We start from the raw sequence: 19,069 nt of genomic DNA, 5'->3' as shown, positions 1-19,069 counted from the left end.
ACTAGAGAACAGTGGAATATGTTTCATAAACAATTGTAATGAAGACTCTGTAGCTGTGATTTACTTCCTGAAAATATGCTAGAGGGAGAAAACACCAGGGATGAAGAGGAACTATATATGACCAGAAGGATAGTGGAGAGCAAGTGGGATAATACTGACCTTTAATGTTTTCTAGGTTGGAATTTAGATGTTCTAGAAAGGCCTTTAGTAGGAGCGATGTGGAGGAAATTTTGAGCACTGTAAAGATGGCATTTTGTAAGGTTGTATGTGAGACTTCGTAGAATGGGTTGCTTGCAAAAACACTTGATTTGAAGGTCCAGAAAGTCTCCTTAATTTGAGTTGAAATGAAGGCTCTGGATACCCTGTTTTGTGAAAGTTGACTTGCTAATACATTTGTAAGACACCTAAAGATCCTTATTCAGTTAATTTAAACTCTGCCAACTAAATTTATCTCGGAGGCTGATGTTTGTTTATTATATCGATGTAGGAGTGACATGACTGGCACCTATGCACAAGTTGAGGTTTAATTGTTAACTGCTTTTTAGAAAAAAGTTATTAGAAAAATGCATAGAAAGCCAAGGTCTTGCATTGTCCAAACAGGTATAATGGCTGCTGGAGCTGGAGGGACCTGTGTTACCTGCCTAAGAGCCAGACGCTGTAGGGGGATCTGTTTGGATAGGATCTGCTGGTAGAGAGCTGTGAGCGAGTTTGGAAGTTGCAAAGTGTAATACAGGCAGGAGCATTGGAGTGGGAGTCAGCTTTTAATTAAGACCAATCCTCATAAAGGAGATGCATTAACTTAAAGTGGTACTTCCATTTGAGAGCTTATTTGCACTTGCTTGTAATACACAGGTTTATGTTTTACTTGCTTGTAGTACACAAATTTTAATTTTTAAGGCTGCTTTACTTCTATTATAGTTTACATAGCTCTACAGCATGTGTTAGGTACGGGCATTGCATGTAAGAACTTGTAGGGAGGGGTGAGGAAGAATCTATAAGAAAAGTGTGACTAAAAGTAGAAGAAATGCAGGGAAAATCACAAGTTTACTGCCTAAGACTGAGTAGTCTCAAGAATGTGGATTTCAGGTTGAAATCTGTTCAGCTGCTTGGCTGCACACTTCCTTCTACTTCATTAGAAGAATTTGTAAAATATAAAATAATGAGAGAAACATAATTCTGTTTTGTGATTTAAATTATATTTTAATAGTTAATTATCCTTGTCAGCAATAGAGCAGTTTAATTTTAGTTTAATTAAAAAAAAAAAAAGTTGCTGCAATTGGAATTTCTACAAAAGTGCTCCTTCTTCCAATTAAAGTTTTAAAGCAATTTAACTACTTGCAGGTATTTAGCTGCTTGTGGAATGTGTAAGTGCAGCAGTAGTGACAAACTCAACACGTTTGAGAGTTTAAATTTGATAGCCTGAAGAGAAAAACGTTTTTACTCAATGTTTAGGGTTAATTAAAAATTAATAGGCATTAATTATGGTTGGCATTTTACATAATTTGTGGGGAAGGATAAGGAGGAATCCTGTAGAAGAAGAAAGAATTTTGACTGTAAAACCAGAACTGCAGGAAACATTTTTAAAAAATTACAGAGAATGAGAAAGTATGCTTTATTAAACTTTTAACCACTATAAATACTGTAAATATTTTTCCAAACTTAAAGGCGTTCATAGTATGCATTTAATGGCCTTTTTTGTTTTAGTTTCTTTATATTTATATTTATATTTTTATTTATATATATATATATAATTAAAAAAGCAAATGTTAGTGCAGGTTTATTGGGATGTTTGTCCTGACATAGGGCCTGCAGCAGCTTATAAAGGAAAGAGGAGGAGAAGTAGATCTTAAACATGGTTCTTGCAGTTCCTTTAGCTGGAGTTTTGTTGCCTCTCTGCTATTGTCAGATTTTGTGAACGGAATATCTGTATATTTTGGTCTCTTTGTGGAGGGAAGGAAAAGAATGCTGATGTTGCATGTTCTGTATGTTAAAGATTGGTTATCTTGATTCATATGATGGGGTATATGACCTTCCTTCTAGTTATTTGGACTATAACTTGCTTATAATTTTGCTCACTACCTTTTTTCTTTACTCATTCTGTTTTGTTCTTTCTGAAACATATGACCTTCATGCACTGCATGATGTTAATTTGACTTTGAGTTAGAGGGGGATCTGCTGAGAATGTGGATAATCATTAATGCAGTTTGATTTAGTGACTGCTTGAAAATGGTATTTAAAATAAACCTGTTGAGTGATCTTTAAGCCCGTTACCCAGTCAGGGAGCATTTGTTGAACACAAGTTGACATTGTGTATGTAAAGGAAACATCGTATTCTCCTTTGTTGGAAGCCTTTTCACCATGGCTCTTTCGGTTTTGCCGTCCTGACTTTCGGAGAAAAGAATTACTGACTCAGCATTGCAGCTGACTTTTAAGACGTGCTGTTGAAATAATCACTTTAGGATCCTTCTCTGTCATTATTCCAAATTTTTCATCACTGTGCTTTGCCAAGCAGTATTTGCTTTACTTTTTGTAGTTCATCTGAAATATTGTCAGTCAAAAGCCTAATATAAAAACTCTTGATATGTTCTTTGGGCTTTTCAAAATTCTATGTGTAAAAAATATGAGATATGACAAGTAGTAAGTTCTGTAATCAGTTTGCTTTGTCTATATTAAATGCAATGACAAGGGCAAGCTCCTCAATGCTTGTGTGATATTTTTGTTAACCCTTTTTTGTTTTAATTAGCTCTGATCAGTGAGAGAGAGGCAGTAATATTAACAGCAACAAAGTGAGACAAAATGCATATATAGTAAGGCTAGCCAAATCCAACAACTGCCTCAATTGCTAGAAAATGTATTATTGATTTAGTTTAGCGCTCTCTTTTAACATCCAGATACTTGTCCCTACTTCCATCCTAGAAAATCTGTGAACAACATGTTAGGAAAGCTTTCAAGTGTTGATTGGGCAGCTTATTGTCAGGAGTGACCTCATGTTGCAGTCTATTTCTATTTAGACTGCAGGGTTTAGTGCAGCACTCCAGAAGTACTGCCTGACAAGCAGCCATTGAATCCCAGCAAGCAGTATGCATAACCAGCAGCCAACATCACGCTTTGCTGTTTTTCAAATGAAGCATTTTTACATGAAGTGCTCATTTGGGATAGCAAAAATAATCAGAATGGCGTGTAAAGTTCTGCTGCACAGGTAAATATATGAAAGGAAAATGTTGCTTTGATATGATTGCAAATAGACTTTTTTTAACTTTAAAATTGTGTGAGATGAAATGTATTTTGGAGATACTGTGAAATGAAATAATGTCACAACAGATTTTTTTTTTTAAATGAGAAATAAGAATCTGTGTACAGTCAGTAAATTAACAAGAAAAACTTGGAAATGTTTTGTCTTTAGTTAATCTATTTTTCTATCTCAAGGTATGTTTTTACTGGGACTTTTTATGGGTAGGGAGACAGTGCAAAAAGGATTCTCGGGAGTGGGTTAGCATTATGAAACAAAGATGTTTACCTTTCTGTGCTTGCTGTGTCATGCTGCGTTAAGGCTCTGTGTAGCAGTATAAATTACAGCTTTTAAAAAGTATCCTTGCACTGTTGTACATGGGTTTGGAAGTTGTAATGTATTTTCAGCTAAGAGCGATTGACACATTTCTTTCAAAAAGTGCTTAATTGCTAAAGTGATTAGTTGAAGACCCAAGATATTCTTTACGTAGTAAGAGGATTCTTCAGGCTTTGCAATACTGCTGATTTATGCACATCTTTTGCTGAGTACCTCTAATGCATCTAAAGGTGTTTAATAAAAGCACTGGTGAGTGACCCTATGCTGGGAGCTGAAGGTTACGCAGCAAGATGGAAAATTTTGTTGTGAACCATGTCTGAAATCTTTTGGATTCTTTGGAGATGAGTTTGATTCTTCCCACTCTTGACACAGTTCCTCATTGTCTCAAGTGGTAGAATAAAAGGATTCCAGGCCATCACAGTTTCCTATAAATAGTATTTGTACTTGTGCCCTTGACTGAATTTTTTTGCTCTCTTTTACAACTAGAGTGTTGCAGTGTTCTGTGCTCATATTGCCTCCCCCTCCGCCCCCCCAATTTGTCCTAGGAGTGACTGTGTTTTAATAGTAAATTGAATTCAATGTATATCCAGAAGTACTAATACATAATTGTATCTTTTAAGCATATCTTTTAGAATGCAGGTTTTGTAGAACTTACTGAAAATACTGAGATCGGATACTTAAACTTTTTTCGTGTTTTGAAATCTTACTGGTTTTTTTGCTGAGATTCTTGCTCATGCTCCTCCTCTCTTTTATCTTGTTCACGAAGCTGAACTTACTCCCAGCTTCACGTCTTCGTTTTTTTATTTCAAGTATTGTCAAAACAAAATGTGTTTATCAGAAAACTTACTTGAACAAGTAGTAGGGCTATGCTGAACTTCTGTGCACAGAAATATCAATGAAATGTAAATGAGTTGTAAACTTCTTGTTACCATTTCTTTGTTTAAAAGAAAAAACTGAAATGCCAGTGTTCACCCTCAGTTGTTTGATCAAGCAGCTTTGAGTTTAGTGTCTACAAGATCTGGCTTCTACATCAGGTGTTTTAATTTTTCAAAGCTATGTGGCAATGTCTATTTTGAAACAGTAGTTTAGAGCTGCCTGTTCTGTCAAAGTATTTGGAATAGATCTGCTTTGGTTTTTCACGTAGGCAAACAAGCACACAAATCATAAAAATGAGCTTGATTCAAAATCAAGTTTCCATTAAAAAAAAAAAAAGAAAAGAAATTAAAAACTTCTGTGAGCACCTGCTTGTTCAGTCATTACATGGTGGTGTTTAAATATGGTGCACTCTGCTATTGGCCCAGTACAAGTTGTCTAAGGCAAAAGGGCATAATTATTTTTAAATAAATACTTTAACTACTTTCCTTATCAGCTAGTGTTTAATTGAAAGTCTTTTATTGCTTGTGTTTCATCTACTTAGAGGAAGAAAAAATAGAAAGTCTGCTTGAGGTGGTCTAATTATCTTACCTCTCTGGTGGTGGAACTACTAATAAACTTGGTAAGGTCTAACCAAGATATTCCTTGCTGTATTAAAACTATTCTTGGGTAAGCAGAGAGACTGTCTATGTTTTTTAGTGCAGGCAAGGCTAATATCAGTCAGAACTATCTTGCACAGGTAGGACCTGTTCAGTTCTCCAGTGGAGTGGCAAGCTCCCTTGTATTTCAGAGTTTACTTTACGCATTCATGACAATAATATTTAAAATCAACTTTGGCTGCCAACAGTGTTGTTGCATGGTAAAGAGTAGACTAAAATGTTTTGGTTTTCAGCTTTTTGAGCTTAGTTATATATAATAGGAGGAAAAAGCATTTATTTACCTCCCTCCCCACCTCCTAGTTGAAATGAAGTTAGTATTTATTTTTTTTCTGAATAAGATATATAAGTTGCAACTCATTGCCGTTTACAGTTGAGTTTTCTTCTTTTATTTTATTCTTAGCATATTTACTGTCACTTTGTCTAAAGTTTAAGTATTCTGTTTATAATGAGAGAATTTTGATCATATTAATGGAAAATTGTAGAGGGGCCACATACACATGGGTTAACTTAATTGAACTTACTTGTGTTTGTTAGGCTGATTTCCACCCTTCCACCCCCCCTAGGATTTTAATGTTCTAGGCTGAAGTGGCTTGTGCTAGGAGATTTCCAAATGCTTTACAAATGGCTAGCTCGTATCTCAAAAGCTCTGGAAGGTACCTGTCTTGCACTTGAAATGTAGCTGTCCTTGGAGAGTGCTGCAGATCTGTTGAACATTGCAGAACAAAATTGTGCAACAGTCTGACAGGCAGGGAAGAATCTCTATGAATTGCAACTGTGGAGGAAAGCAGAGTGATTTGGAATTTGCTTTAGGCAGCAAGGTTAAAATCTGCATTCTTAAGCAAGGTGTCAGGAAATTGTTGGAGACTAAGTGATTAGTATTTCCCATGGGAAAGACAGTACCTCTGAGAGCTTATAGCTGCATAACATACTGAGTATTGGCTCTTGAGAGACAGAAATCTGCATTGCTACTTCTACAACTTTCTGTCTTATGATGGCATTCTTTAAGATTTCTTCATCTAAATAATAAATGGGCTGCAAATCAGTGTTTTCTTTACATATTTATTCTACTTTTATTAGCCGCATTACATGCAGTCTTTAAGTATTTTCTAAGTTGCTTTCTGTTGACTTCAAGACTTTTATTTAGTGTGATAAGTTTTTGCATTACATGAACTTATTTCTTCTCTATTGCAGTGCTCATATCTCTCCCATAAGTATCTTGCCAGCCTCTGCAGAGTAAGTATAATGAAAATGTTGGAACTGTGCTGTTACTAGAACATGCATAGCAGATATGTCTTTCAAGAAAAAGAAATGCAGTAGGTTTGATGATTACAGTTATGAATGAAGATATTCTAGTGTGAAGTATTTCACTTATGGCATTTAACACTAATGCAGGAAAAACCTAATGTGTCAGTGTTGTTGACTGCAGAAGCATGAGATCGCAGTGTGGTAGAATCTAGATTCCAAACCACTTTGGTTTTATACTTAGATACATCATAGGTGTTTGACTTTAAAATTATGATAGCATTCACATTGTATTTTTAGCACCACTTCTAGTTGTTAATATTGAGTACAGTGCAGTGGAATTGCCTGTACAAATGTGGAGGAAAAATGCACAATTCCAGAGTTAAAAATGGGGTAAAATAGTTTAAGATCCTTATGGGAGGATTTTTTGTAGGCCTAATAGCTTATTTTGGATAAACTGTCTAAGAAGCACTCAACAGAGTAGTCTGTTTTTAAAGAATGCTATTCTTTTTTTTTATGTCTCTTTGAGTATATCCTGTGTCCTTCAGCAGGTACTTGCTCATTGTCTCTGCTGTTTGTTGGCTCTTGCCTTTTAAGATTACAGCCCTGTTCAGGAGGGGTTACAGCCAGCTGTGCTGCAGCAGTACCTGCTCCAGGGTTGACTCTAACCTGTTACAGACACAGGATTTTACTCTAACATTAATATGTTAGGCTTTTATAAGTTTTTGTTTATAGTTATTAAAAAAAAAGTTAGTCATTGTAATGTGTTGATTACTCTTAAATACTGTTAATAGACTTCATAATACTTTATGTAAATCTTATGAAATAAAAGATAGGTGCAGTAATTTCCACGGCCTTTTTGGAAAAGTTAGTCTCTTTTTGCCTTGAAGTACTTGTCATCAAAGATTCCTGTCATGTGTAAAGTTTGTTATCTCTGCCTTTCTGCATAGTTGATCAATGCAAAGGGAGAGTTCTAAATACAAATTTTCTGCCTTTTTTCTTTTTAGCATTTTAGAAAGAACAATTAGAGCAGCTGTGGAACAGCACCTTTTTGACCTGCAGAGCAGTTTAGATAATGATCTTAAACATATACAGCAACACAGACTGGGCTGTAACAATGAAGCAAAAAATCCCAGCCGGGATGAGGAAGGATCTAACAACCAGTAAGATTTTTATATTTTTTTTTTTTCCTATCTGTAATGAAGTCCATAGGATTGTATATCTTAACTCTTCCAAAACAAACTACCCCAGTCCCCCACCTCAACCCAAAACAAAAATGACTTGCTATTAACTTCAGTTTATCTCATGTGTTAAACCAAATTGGCTTCCATCAGTTGCCAGTAATCAGCACTCCTTGAAGCAAATATTTTAAATTGATCTTATAGCTAAAAATGTTGTAATGTATAACTGCTTCACTGCTGAATTCTGTGCAAGTAGCACAAGAACTTAAATTATCCCAGTGCTTTCGTTCTTATCACACTGATGTTACTTACGACACAATGTTACCATACGAAAGCTATTGTAGGTGCCCTTTCAGTTTCTTTACCCTATCTTTCCATGTCAATATAGCTATTTTACTGCTTTGGCTGCCAGTGTCAGCAAAACAGCTAAAAATGGATAGAATGAGCACCGTGAGTTTATTTGCGCAGAGTTTCAGTCTCATTTGATCAGCTTTTGTTTTTATTATGAATCTTGCCAGGTTATGGGTGTAGTGATTGCCATAGCAGCATTGAGAAGTTGGTACATTTTAGTGCTTTGTTAAAAATAAATGGTCATGATTAATCCCAAACTCCAAAAATGTGTAGTTAAGACTTCAATACCTAAATTCCTTTGTGGTTCAGAGCCTGAAATAGGTGAAGTATTCAGAGACTCAAATGCTGTTTTCTAAGTTGTACAGTCTTTACTGGTTTTGGAAGTCTTATCTGTGACGACAGACTAAAGTCAGCAGTTGATCATAAAAGTAATAATCATTGCTCGTAATGATAAATTAAAACTGAGTTTTAGTGTTAGAGATTAAATATCTTTGAAGTAATTTATAAGTAAGTGGATAATCGCCTGAGACCTGTTGTAGCTGAATTCCTTCAGTTACAGCATAAGTGCTTTAAATGCTGGCTGACTTCACAGAAGCAGAGACTAGAAGTACCATCACTTCAGGTTTGAAACCAATATGCTTTTCTGGCACAGTGGCTATTCCAAATGCTTCTGATCATCGTTCCACTGTGGATTAACTGTAATAGAGGATACACGATAGCGTTCTTGAAAGAGGTCGTCTGGGTCCTTTAAAGCAGTGCTGCCAGCAGACTGTGCACAAGGCAAACACACAGTTAAATGAATAACTAAAAATTGCAGTGATCCAGTGCAAATTTCTTACAACTAACTTAAAATAATTGCTGGATTAAGAAAAGAGAGTTAAAATGTTAAATTCCAAACCATCCTGTTTAGTATCTGTATATCTGATATAGGAGGAGCATTTTTAAAAGTGGTTTGGAATTCTTGGTTGAGCGAGGAGAAGGCAGGCAAGGAACTCGAAGGCTTGTGATGAATTACAGAATCATGTGGTAACAGGGATGGTGGCATGTAAAGAATATATGAACATAAATATGGTATAAGTTAGTTTTAATATGTTACAAGCCTTAAGTTGAATTCTGGGAAGATTAAATGTTAGACATAATGGGATTTCTTACTGGAGGGGAATGTAGTTGATACTAGCTGTAAACTAGCTGGCTTCACTGTTGAGAGGAGCATAGCCCCAGCAACTTCACCTAGTCACCGTAGTTTCAATATGTCATTGTTTCTGGCTGTTGGCACTTTTATTCCTTAGGTTAGCATAGTAAGTGGGGGATGTATGCCTGACCCTTAATACAAGAATCAAATAAATACTTCTTGATATATCTATCATGTACTCTTGTAGGAAACCTCAGAAGTATATATAAACTACATAAATAATTAAATTTGCTGACATGTGATTGAATTTGTAGATATTACCAGTATCTTTGGTTAGAATAATTTTGTTGGGGGGGGGAAAACCCAACAAACCCCTGATGTTTGATACTGTTTAAGAAAAAAAAAATGCAGTGTTTTGGTTTTTTTTTTCTTTTAAAGGTGGAACAACAGGTTGCTAAAATCTTTCTGTTCTTATCTTTAGGAATGATGTTATTGAAGATAATGACACTGGTAGCAGTGAGAACACAGGAGACTGCTCTGAAGTATTGGTTTGCACTGATTTAGACAGTGAAGCTATGAAACATGATACTGTAACTGAGGAAGAAGAAAGCGTTCAGGTGAGAGGAAGAGCCTCCTGTATATGAAAATCATAAATTGCTGTGACTTCAGCAAAGTGCTTTAGAGATCCAAGTTTTCCTAATAGCTCTGATGTAGCCTTACGTGGCGCTGTTGCTCTGTGCAGTTAGTTGCCTTCTCTGCTCTGCACGTTTTGTAGACTTTGGTGCAACTTGTTTGGACCCTGACTAATGTTTTTCTATTGGTCTTTCACAGGTACCAGCCCTTCCTTCTGCTCAGGTAAGTCTGTGTATCAGCAAGCATAGCACCAGTTAGAATAGCATCTGTGTTAGTAAAGGCTTCCTGAGAAGTAGATCTAGAGCTGTGATTGTAGCATAGCCCACAGTTAGTTGCACCTTTTACTATATCAAGAAAGGGTAGAAGTAGCAGTGACCTTGAGACTCTGCAGCCTCTTGACTATGCTTGTGCTAGGAAGGTGTGGTTTTGTAATTAGCTAATTACCTTTTCTCACTGTTTCCAGTTTCTTCTGTGGTAGGCATAGATGTCCCGTTCTTTTCAACACATCTTCATGTTCTTTCTAGTTGAAAGAGGTTCTGTTACTTCTCCTTGGACTTCTTTGCTTAGATAGTTGACTTTGGCTGTGCTGATAGCTCGTGTCCCTCCATACTGATGTGCTCACTTAGAATTCTTACACTTGAGGTGTTCAGCAAAAGAAAAATGAAAGAAAATTAGACTTATGACCTCCTGAAGAGATTCAACACTTAATATTGTCATCTTGAACAGTATGAGGATTGACCATTTGCATTCCAAAGCAGAAAAAATCTGTCTAGATTGCTGCATGAGCACATATTAGGATGTGATGCTAACATGCTTGTGAAAATAAGATACTTAGTTGTATTTTTTAAAGTGTTTTGCTCAGAAAATACAATATTAATGATACTTGAAGTTGCTGTTAAAACTCAGAAAGCAACTGAAAATGTAAACAACAAACCACAGGATAATCAGGTGTCACAGATTTCATTTTGGCTTTGCTTTTATATATTACGCTTGAATTGAACAGCTTCATGTCACTGAAAGAAGCAAGTATTGTGTACAGTTTGACTGGAAGCACGGTATTGTAGCAACTGTAAATGTTGAAATAATTTTTGCCCTATACAACAAACATGCCTCAGCTTTGCTTTGAGCTGCAAATTATTAGATCTTCACATATAATCAAATGTGAAGGTTTGTAGTTTGTATGGCCTGAATTTGTAATGATGGCCTGAACTGTACCAGCATTTTTTATTAGCGAGCAAACATCAGTTTCTCATTCCAGGTATCTTTCTGTGATCAAGCAATGCTGTAAAATACGTGCTGACAAAAATGAAATCAAGTATAACAGTAATATGCAAGAGAATATAGTTTCTACCACTCTGTATGAAATAGCACATATGCAGCTGTCAAATAAGCACTTCTAATGAAAAATTAAAATCTGTAGTTCATTCTTTATTTGGTAAACCTTTTGTTGTCATAAATCTAAATGATGAATTCTGTGGGTAGAGAGATTTGCTATAAATGTGTAGAGAACTTTCTACAATGGTTTTTAGCTTCTTGCCTGGGAGTCCATAAATCTTACTGAGGGTTTCCTGAAAGATAACTAGATAGCAAACCTATTGTTAGTAGATTTAAATTAACTAGAAGAATTGAATGGGTCTGTGAACTTGAAAAGATAGAAATGGATGCCTTAGCATAGTGAAACTGTGAGTCTTGTCTGGAATCCATGTTTTTATTAAAACAAAATGTTGCTGTAGCGCTTTTCACTATTGTAATGTATTCTTCTAGCCTTCTGTTTGCTTTCATGGATCCCAAATGACTCTTTTGAATCACCTAACAAGCCAAATTTTTCAATTGTTCCCGCTAAGTGAGCATATTGTTTTTGAATCGCATTCTGTAAATTAAAATTTCACAGAATGTATTGATTGTCTAGGTTCTTTCCTGACGCATTAGTGCCAAATTGTGGTATAAAAAACATTATTAGATTGTTATCCTATAGCGCAACATGCACAAAACATGGTGTTGCAGTTAGATGATATTTTATCCGGTTCAAATGAATACTATGTTTGCAAGAACTCTGTTGAAAGTACAGGGTAGAGTTCCATATTTCTGGCATAAGTCTTTTTCTGACTGGCTGTTGTAAGTCATCTTTTATTTGTGGTATTTGTTTTAGGTTTTCAGTCTTCTGACAATGAAAGCCTTCAAAAGCAATAGAGAGCGAGTTTTTTATATTAACTCCTGACACTTTATTTCCTTCTTGACTTCCTAGTTAAAATATATGCTGAGCTTTAGAAATCAAAACTCAGAAAATACAAATGTAGATGGAGAAACAAAAATTGCAATTTGGTGGCTTTTCAGTGCATTTTATGCAGTTTCAATGGTTTCAAAGAACTGCTGAGAAACATGAATTGCAAGTCTTATGAAGTACATTACTGTGCTAAGAATATAAAGGGAAACATGATGCTTGGGAGCGCACGGTCAGGTATAGATGTGCTTTTGTTGTCATACCTGATGTCATTCTTGGCCTCTTTATCTTTTTGATATGTTTCTGTCCGCTGGTGTCAGTGGTAAGGTGGCATTCTGGGATGAAGTTTTGTTTTTTCAATGTTAGTTTTGACCTTCTTGTTAATATACCACTTCAAATGGTATTGGAGAGTTGTATCTTTCAGGGAGATGTTAAAGGGAAATATACTGATTCTTCTGTGTGAAAGGAGTTTGAGAGGGGCATGTAGGGTTTAGGAAATGAAAGATGTGCACGTGAGCTCTCCATTGGGTCTGAAATGGACACAGAAGCAGCTGTTTCCACAACTACAATAAGTGTGACTATGCAAGGCTTGCACAGCTCATCTCCAGGGTGGAAATTATCTGCTGGAGTATGACAAATGCACTGTAGCTAAACGTTGTTTCCCCAGATTGGAATTCGACTTGAGGACTGAAATAATGTAAACAGAATGATGGAGTTTTGTCTGATAAGGGTGAATATTAGTCAGCAGTGTAAAACTGGCAACTGTTATGTATATTTGAACTCTCCAGGTAACTTTATTTTATATTCAGACATTTTAAAAAGATCACTTGTGAGAACTTCTTGAAGTCTGAAGCCAGATGTAATCTGTTATTTTAAAATGACATATTCTATATTTCAAAATTCTTATATTCTCCCAAATAAGACACTTTTTGAAGAAATCAAGTACTGGGCTTTGGCATAAATGCTTAAAGTAGTCAGTCTTCCTGTGCCAACTTTTAGATAACAAAATGGTGACATGTATTCATCTGAACTTGTTTTGTGAGATGGTGTCATAGAAAGGCCAGCATTTCTTCATCTCCTTCCAGTTCTGTTGCTGCTTTATTTAGTAACAGGGATTAGTAGCTCCTTTTAGAAAGTCTGTCAGACTTGTTTCATTTCATATATGCTGAGCACAAGTCTACATCCAACTCAGTTATTTTGAGACTAGGGTATACTTACTGCAATGATTTTAGTCACCTCAGACTTCATGCTCTGATTGACAATTTGCAGTAGAACTGTTGGTGGTAATATTTAAAAGAAATAATAAAAAATGTTTTGTCTGAAGATGGAAGGTCTTGTCTGTCTTCTAGTGATTGAAACACCTGGTTACTGGCCTTACTTTAGATGTAAAAATATTGTATGTTTAAAAAGTATGATTTCCACCCACACACAAAAAGCTGTGCTTTTAGTTCTTGAGGGTTTTTTTGTGGTCAGTGATGATTATAGAAATGTTTTCAGCTGAGAATGCCATTCCCAAATCTTTCTAAACATACTTTTTGCCAACAGACTGCAGACGTATTATTGAAACCATGTGATAAAGATGCAGATGTTGATGGAGAAAATAATAGTGAAAGGTATGTATTTTTCTCTTGTCACTTACATGGCAGAATGTGTAACTCTAGTTTTGAAAAGTAAGTGTCCCAAACTAGTGATTTGTGACAATACAGTATGGCATAAGGGAGGTGAAACTAAACATACAACTTTTCACATGTGAAAACAGAGAGGATAAGATGGAGTTACCTTTTTATGATGATGATATAAAAGGCATAGAACTTTATGCATTTAAAAGAGAAAATAAGTACAAGTCTATATGAGAGACAGAGAGATATATATGGGGTTTTTTTGTGAACAGCCCTATGTTCCGGGCAAGAGAAATAGAAGAAAAAGTTATTTTCTTTAAAATATTTTGGCACGTTTTATTGCTTTTAATGATTGAAGAATTAACGCTGGTAATAGTGACTAGCCAGAAAACTTTTAAGTTCATTTGCAGTTTGAGTTCAGCACTGATTGAAACTTCAGTTTGAGTTGAACTGAGTTTTAAAAAATTTACACCCAGCTTGAGAATAAAGGTCTGAGCTGGTTTTATTTCCAATTTGGTTCAAGTCCAGTTGTTGTTTACATGCTTCAGCTTGAAATTCTGTGTGAAGAACAAAGGTGGGGGGGGGGGGAGGGGAGCAATATAACCTTTGGTCCCCAGAATTTTAATTATCGCTTTAACAAAATACATTGCATATCTGCTAAAACTGGACTAGGGTATGCAGGAATAAAATGTAAAGGGAATGTATAGTATTTACTGTCCATTAAGAACTTGTATTTAAAATGATAACTAGGTCTGTGTCTTCTTTTTAGGCAAAATAGTATATTGCTTGGTGGCAATGATAGAATATCTTCAGAGATGTTTCTGGTAAGATTATGATTTCATCTATATACAGATACACAGCATCTTCTAAACTACACGAAATACAGATATGAAGAAAATCAATAAGTGTAGCTTTTAATGTCTTTGGTTGGCCTGCTGCAAGATTTGCAAAACCTCTGTTAGAGATCTCATCTCGCTTCACAGAAACTTTTGGCAGTAGAGCAAGCCTATACTTATGCATCTCATGTAAGGAATTGACTACTGTTGGGGGGGAAACTTGTTTATAATTCCTTGAGTTAGGAAGAGGGTTTCGGTGTTTGGTTGGTGGTTTTGTTTTTGGTTGGGGTTTTTTGTTGGTGTGTCGTCCCCATCCCGTCCTGTGTTGTCTGTCCTGTCCTGTCCCTGTCCCCATCCCCGTCCCGTTACCCCATTCCCCCCGCCCCCCCCCCCCAAAAAAAAAAAAAAAAAAAAAAATTTCCAGAAGTCCTGGAACTGGCACTGATTAGGTACCTGAGTTCCAGTTGCTAAATATTAATAAAATTGTTCTGTTATGTTATTTAAATACAGGATTCGAGTAGCAAGACTTGTGATCTTAATGCAAATACTGATTCAGAGGTGTCAGGGGATGGCAACGTTAATGTTTCTGAGGAAGCCCTGGGTGTCCAAGTACCACGTCTAGATCTGAAGAATGTATCTGATGGTGACAAATGGGAAGGTAATTTTCACCCTTTAGCTCGCAATATAGTTAGCTAATAATGATAAATAGAACATTTGACAAAGTAGAAGCAGCAGACAACTTACACTTTTTTTCTTTAGTTCGATTGGAATAATGTGTTCCCATACACATGGTAAGATCGACCAAGTCATGACATAGGTCCCATCTTGTTTCAGACTATCTGCAACTTAATTAAGAACCTTAAAAAAACTGTAAAGAAAAAATAGTCAAAGGAGCGACTAAAGAAAGCAAAAAGCCTAAGTTTCATACTAGAGGTTTGAGGGGTTTTTTTGTTGTTTGTTTGTTTGTTTGTTGTTTGTTTGTTTTTGAAAAGTGCCTTATGGTTCCCAGGACCCTGAGTCTCTCATCCAAGTCCATAAAAACGCTTTCTCTGATTATGTCATACAGTTAATATTCATCCTGTGTTGTCCTTGGTGGTTTTTTTTTGTTTGTTTGGTTTTTTTAATGTAAGCTACTGAAGTTCTAATACTAGCTGAATTTGACTTAAAATCACTAAGCTACTAAATACAGCAATTTATATTTTATTTATTCTGAAAAATCTGTTGGTTGTTTTGTTTTACACATCAGCAATGTCAGATGTTGGTTTCCATGTCATTGGACAACTTGAAACAGCTCTAAACTTTCAAATAAAAGTTGAAGTTGCAGATGGATATTATTTCTGTGCCCCTTCTCCCTCCATTGTTTGGATTTTAGGAAAAGCAAAATGTTTGAAACATAGTTTTCTCTCAGACAGGATTCCTTATGTTTGTAACCTTATTCTTCATGGCCTTCCAGGTTTAGCAAGCCCCTAAGCTTGTGACTTTACTGAACTTTGTTGCCCAAATGTCTGGCAATAACTGTTTAGACTGTTGTTTTACTTGTGTAAAAACATAACCCCTTTGTAATCAGAGCAAAACACTCTTGTCAATATCTTGTTTTCAAAGTACTTATCTTTTTATGTGTTCCTTATATCCTGTTTTCTCTGCCTAGTGTTGATATTCTGAATCATCGCACCTTAAAAAAATGCAAGTGATATAGTTTGCTAAAATACTGTGAACTGTCACCAACAATACACTTGTTTCCAATTTTAAAAACTTGCAAATACAACTTGGTAGATACAGTACAGATTTGCTACACAGGGACAAGATTTTAACTTTCAACAAGCTGTTCCAGTGACAGCTATTCTTTGAGATGCCTGTAAGTGTCACAGTCAAATGTTAGTAAGATACTGGTAACAAAGAATGACTGCATTTAATTTCTGGTTGCTGTGTTATAAATATTGAAATTAGTGAAGTATACCTGGGATGTATGTAGTTTACAGCGCAGCATACAGTTGTAGCATGACAGCACATAAAGCTTTGTCCTCAAGCTCACATGGTGATAACATATTGTTAATTTGTCACCAGTGTTGACTGTTTTCCAAATTAATTGCCTGTGTGAATCCATACTTCCCTTTTAACCCTTTTTACAAATGAGGTTTGCAGCTTGTGATTGGCTTACTTAGATTTATAAAATATTTGCTGGTTGGCCTTCTTGAGCCCTAGCAAACTGTATATTCAGAGTATGTCATGTCATATAGAAGTTGATTTGCAGGCATCTGAAGACACCGAGCTCAGATTTTCATTCTTGTTGCCCAAGTTAATAACTTTGACTAAAGTTAAAGAAAAAAAAAAAAATCCTGCTTATGTTCTCACTGTTTTATTACATTCATTGCTTACTTGCACGCTACATTTTGTTGCATCCTCTATTTGTATTAATCGGATTTAATATGTCTCAGCAGGTTTGTGGCTTCCATTTTCATCATTTCCTTAAATCTGCTCATAAAAGTTGCTTTGGTTTTACTTACCCAAATAGCTTTATGACCCTTATTTTGAAAAGAAAGTAGCTTTCTTGTATAGTATAAGCTTCTTGGGAGTAAAATCATGATATTTTGCAAGAGGTGTTATTTCATTGCAAAGTGTTTTAACTTTGGCTATTCTTCAGTCCTGTTTAGAATGGTTATTAGGATCTCAGCCTTCCGAGGCACTGCAAGTCCTTGTGGCGTTCCACTGAAGTAGACTGGCTTTGTAAAGAAAGCTATACTAGTCCAAATCTTGTTACAAGATTTGGGTTATTAAAGCCTATGTGATAGAAAACTTAAAGCCTTGTAACCAACAGAGTTCTTGAAAATGAACATCAGATGCTTGCTGGCTTAAGGCAAAAATGCAGATCCGTTAATCTGTATTTCTCAGTGTTTTTTTCTGCATTTGTCTTGCTTTTTGGAAATCACCACCATCTCTATTATTTACAAGCTGTGAGCAAAAACATATTTAGGACTTGTCTTTTGTTAATGTGAGGATGCATGAGACTCTTATTAAACAACAATAAGTCTTTATGATTCCTGTGTCAGTTCTTTGTAAACCTTTTCAGTAAAAAGTTCAAATTCGCTAAGGACTGAGCATCCTTACCTGCCATTGACATTGCTTGGAAGCTGAGAGTGCTCAGGGCCTGGCCCAAAAGATGGGATGTTTTTCCCTGGTACTGTATCTTCCTGCTTTACATGTTATGTATAGTTTGTTCTGACTGTGCTGTGTGTTCACTTTAGTATTTTTTGCCATTCTTTTTCATTTTATTAGCGCCATGCCCTATCACTTTTCCCCTCATTGATTTCAAAACAATGCATCTGCAGAGAGAAGGGGAGGGTAAGTATGGTTCGCCATACGTTCAGTTATCTGCCTTTTGATAGTTTATGGTTTGCTTTCTAACTAACCCTTCACCTGCTGTCCCTTATATCTTGGGAATGTTCTGATCTGCAAGTTTTTTATTTACTTTTTTCTAAAAAGTCCCCTTCTTGTATCTTGTACTGTGTAAGCAGGCAAGATTATAGCTTAAAAACCAAACGAAAAATCCCAATAATACTTAGTAAATGTACAATGGAAAGCAGGTACAAGGGTTATTTTTTTTAAAGATTACTTTGTGGGTTTTATTGTTGTTCTGCACACTTTGAACCCAGTTTTCAAATTTCTGATTTGAATTGGAAAATATAGGCAACTATCTGAAAGGAAAAGGGGGGTGGGATTTTAAATTAAGGTGCTTGGAAGGCCATGTTAGCTTTTTGTTAGACAGCAAGAAAACCGTATCTGAGAATTGTAGGGGATGTTAGCAACTAACTTTTTATAGGGATTTAAAAAAAATTGATTGTTTTGGAATCCCCTGCCTAAAAGATATCACCTTCCACAAATTAAGAAATCTCTTTTTCTCAGTGGTGTCAAGATGGATTTAAACTTAAAAACCCAACAACACTCCCTTAAAAAGACTAAGCAAATGGTTATTGTACCTAAAGAGGTATTGTCAGGCTTACCTTCTTCAAAACCAAGAGGACAATCTTTCAAAGTACATGCGTAAGGTATGAAAACTAATTTCCACAGCAAAATATTGCAATGGACAATAAATACATTCTTCTAACTTTGGATTTCTGATACATAAATAAGGCTCTCTTACACTGTCGAACTGTTCCGAAATGCATACTCCCAAGATACACTTTGAAAAAGGGATCCTAGTGTGCATACTTCATTTCAGTACCTTTTTCTTTCAATTGTTATATGACAGAATTTGTAGCTTTCTGATGTATTTCAATGTTTTTATTCACTTTGTGTATGACACCACATCCTCTATAGCATACAAGACTAAGCATTGGGTATGCATTTTTGTTTCCTATTGACTCTTGTTTGTAATTCTGTTAACAGAAAAGTACCATTTTGTGTCCCTTTTTTATCTTCTAGATCCGTTTCCTGCTTTCAAATCTTGGCAGGAGGACAGTGAATCTGGAGAAGCTCAGCTTTCCCCACAGGCTGGAAGGATGACTAATCATCCGTTGGAAGAGGACTGTCATCCGATATTGTCACATCGTAGTTTGGATTTTGGGCAAAGCCAACGTTTCTTACATGATCCAGAAACGTTAGATTCTTCATCCAAAGCACTTTCTTTTGTTAGGTATGTATATTGATGCAATTTGGTGGGTGTTGGCACAGGAGATGTTACTGCCAGTATGAAAATACAGCTGTTTAAGAACCTCATGGGTTTTCGCAATATGAATTAATTGAAGACCGAGGTCAAATGT

At 35.8% G+C, this 19,069-nt stretch overlaps 1 protein-coding gene across 5 annotated transcripts in view; it reads left to right on the top strand.

Annotated features, from left to right (window-relative positions):
* FAM13B (family with sequence similarity 13 member B) overlaps positions 1–19,069 on the top strand; it is a 51,939-nt gene that overhangs the window by 21,427 nt on the left and 11,443 nt on the right. For 4 of the 5 annotated variants that reach the window (XM_072872247.1, XM_072872244.1, XM_072872246.1 and 1 more), the window contains 8 exons: positions 6,289–6,330; positions 7,347–7,502; positions 9,485–9,620; positions 9,835–9,858; positions 13,403–13,470; positions 14,246–14,300; positions 14,823–14,970; positions 18,732–18,942. In XM_072872247.1, the coding sequence (XP_072728348.1) occupies positions 6,289–6,330; positions 7,347–7,502; positions 9,485–9,620; positions 9,835–9,858; positions 13,403–13,470; positions 14,246–14,300; positions 14,823–14,970; positions 18,732–18,942 (840 nt within the window). Of the gene's footprint in view, positions 1–6,288; positions 6,331–7,346; positions 7,503–9,484; positions 9,621–9,834; positions 9,859–13,402; positions 13,471–14,245; positions 14,301–14,822; positions 14,971–17,585; positions 17,652–18,731; positions 18,943–19,069 lie in introns of all 5 variants that reach the window. The other variant, XM_072872249.1, reaches the window with a different exon arrangement.

Source organism: Ciconia boyciana, chromosome 9, assembly GCF_034638445.1.
Source record: "Ciconia boyciana chromosome 9, ASM3463844v1, whole genome shotgun sequence".
In the NCBI taxonomy this organism is placed as follows: domain Eukaryota; kingdom Metazoa; phylum Chordata; class Aves; order Ciconiiformes; family Ciconiidae; genus Ciconia; species Ciconia boyciana.
The sequence above is the reverse complement of the archived record's forward strand: the minus strand, read 5'-3'. Positions and strand labels throughout refer to the sequence as shown.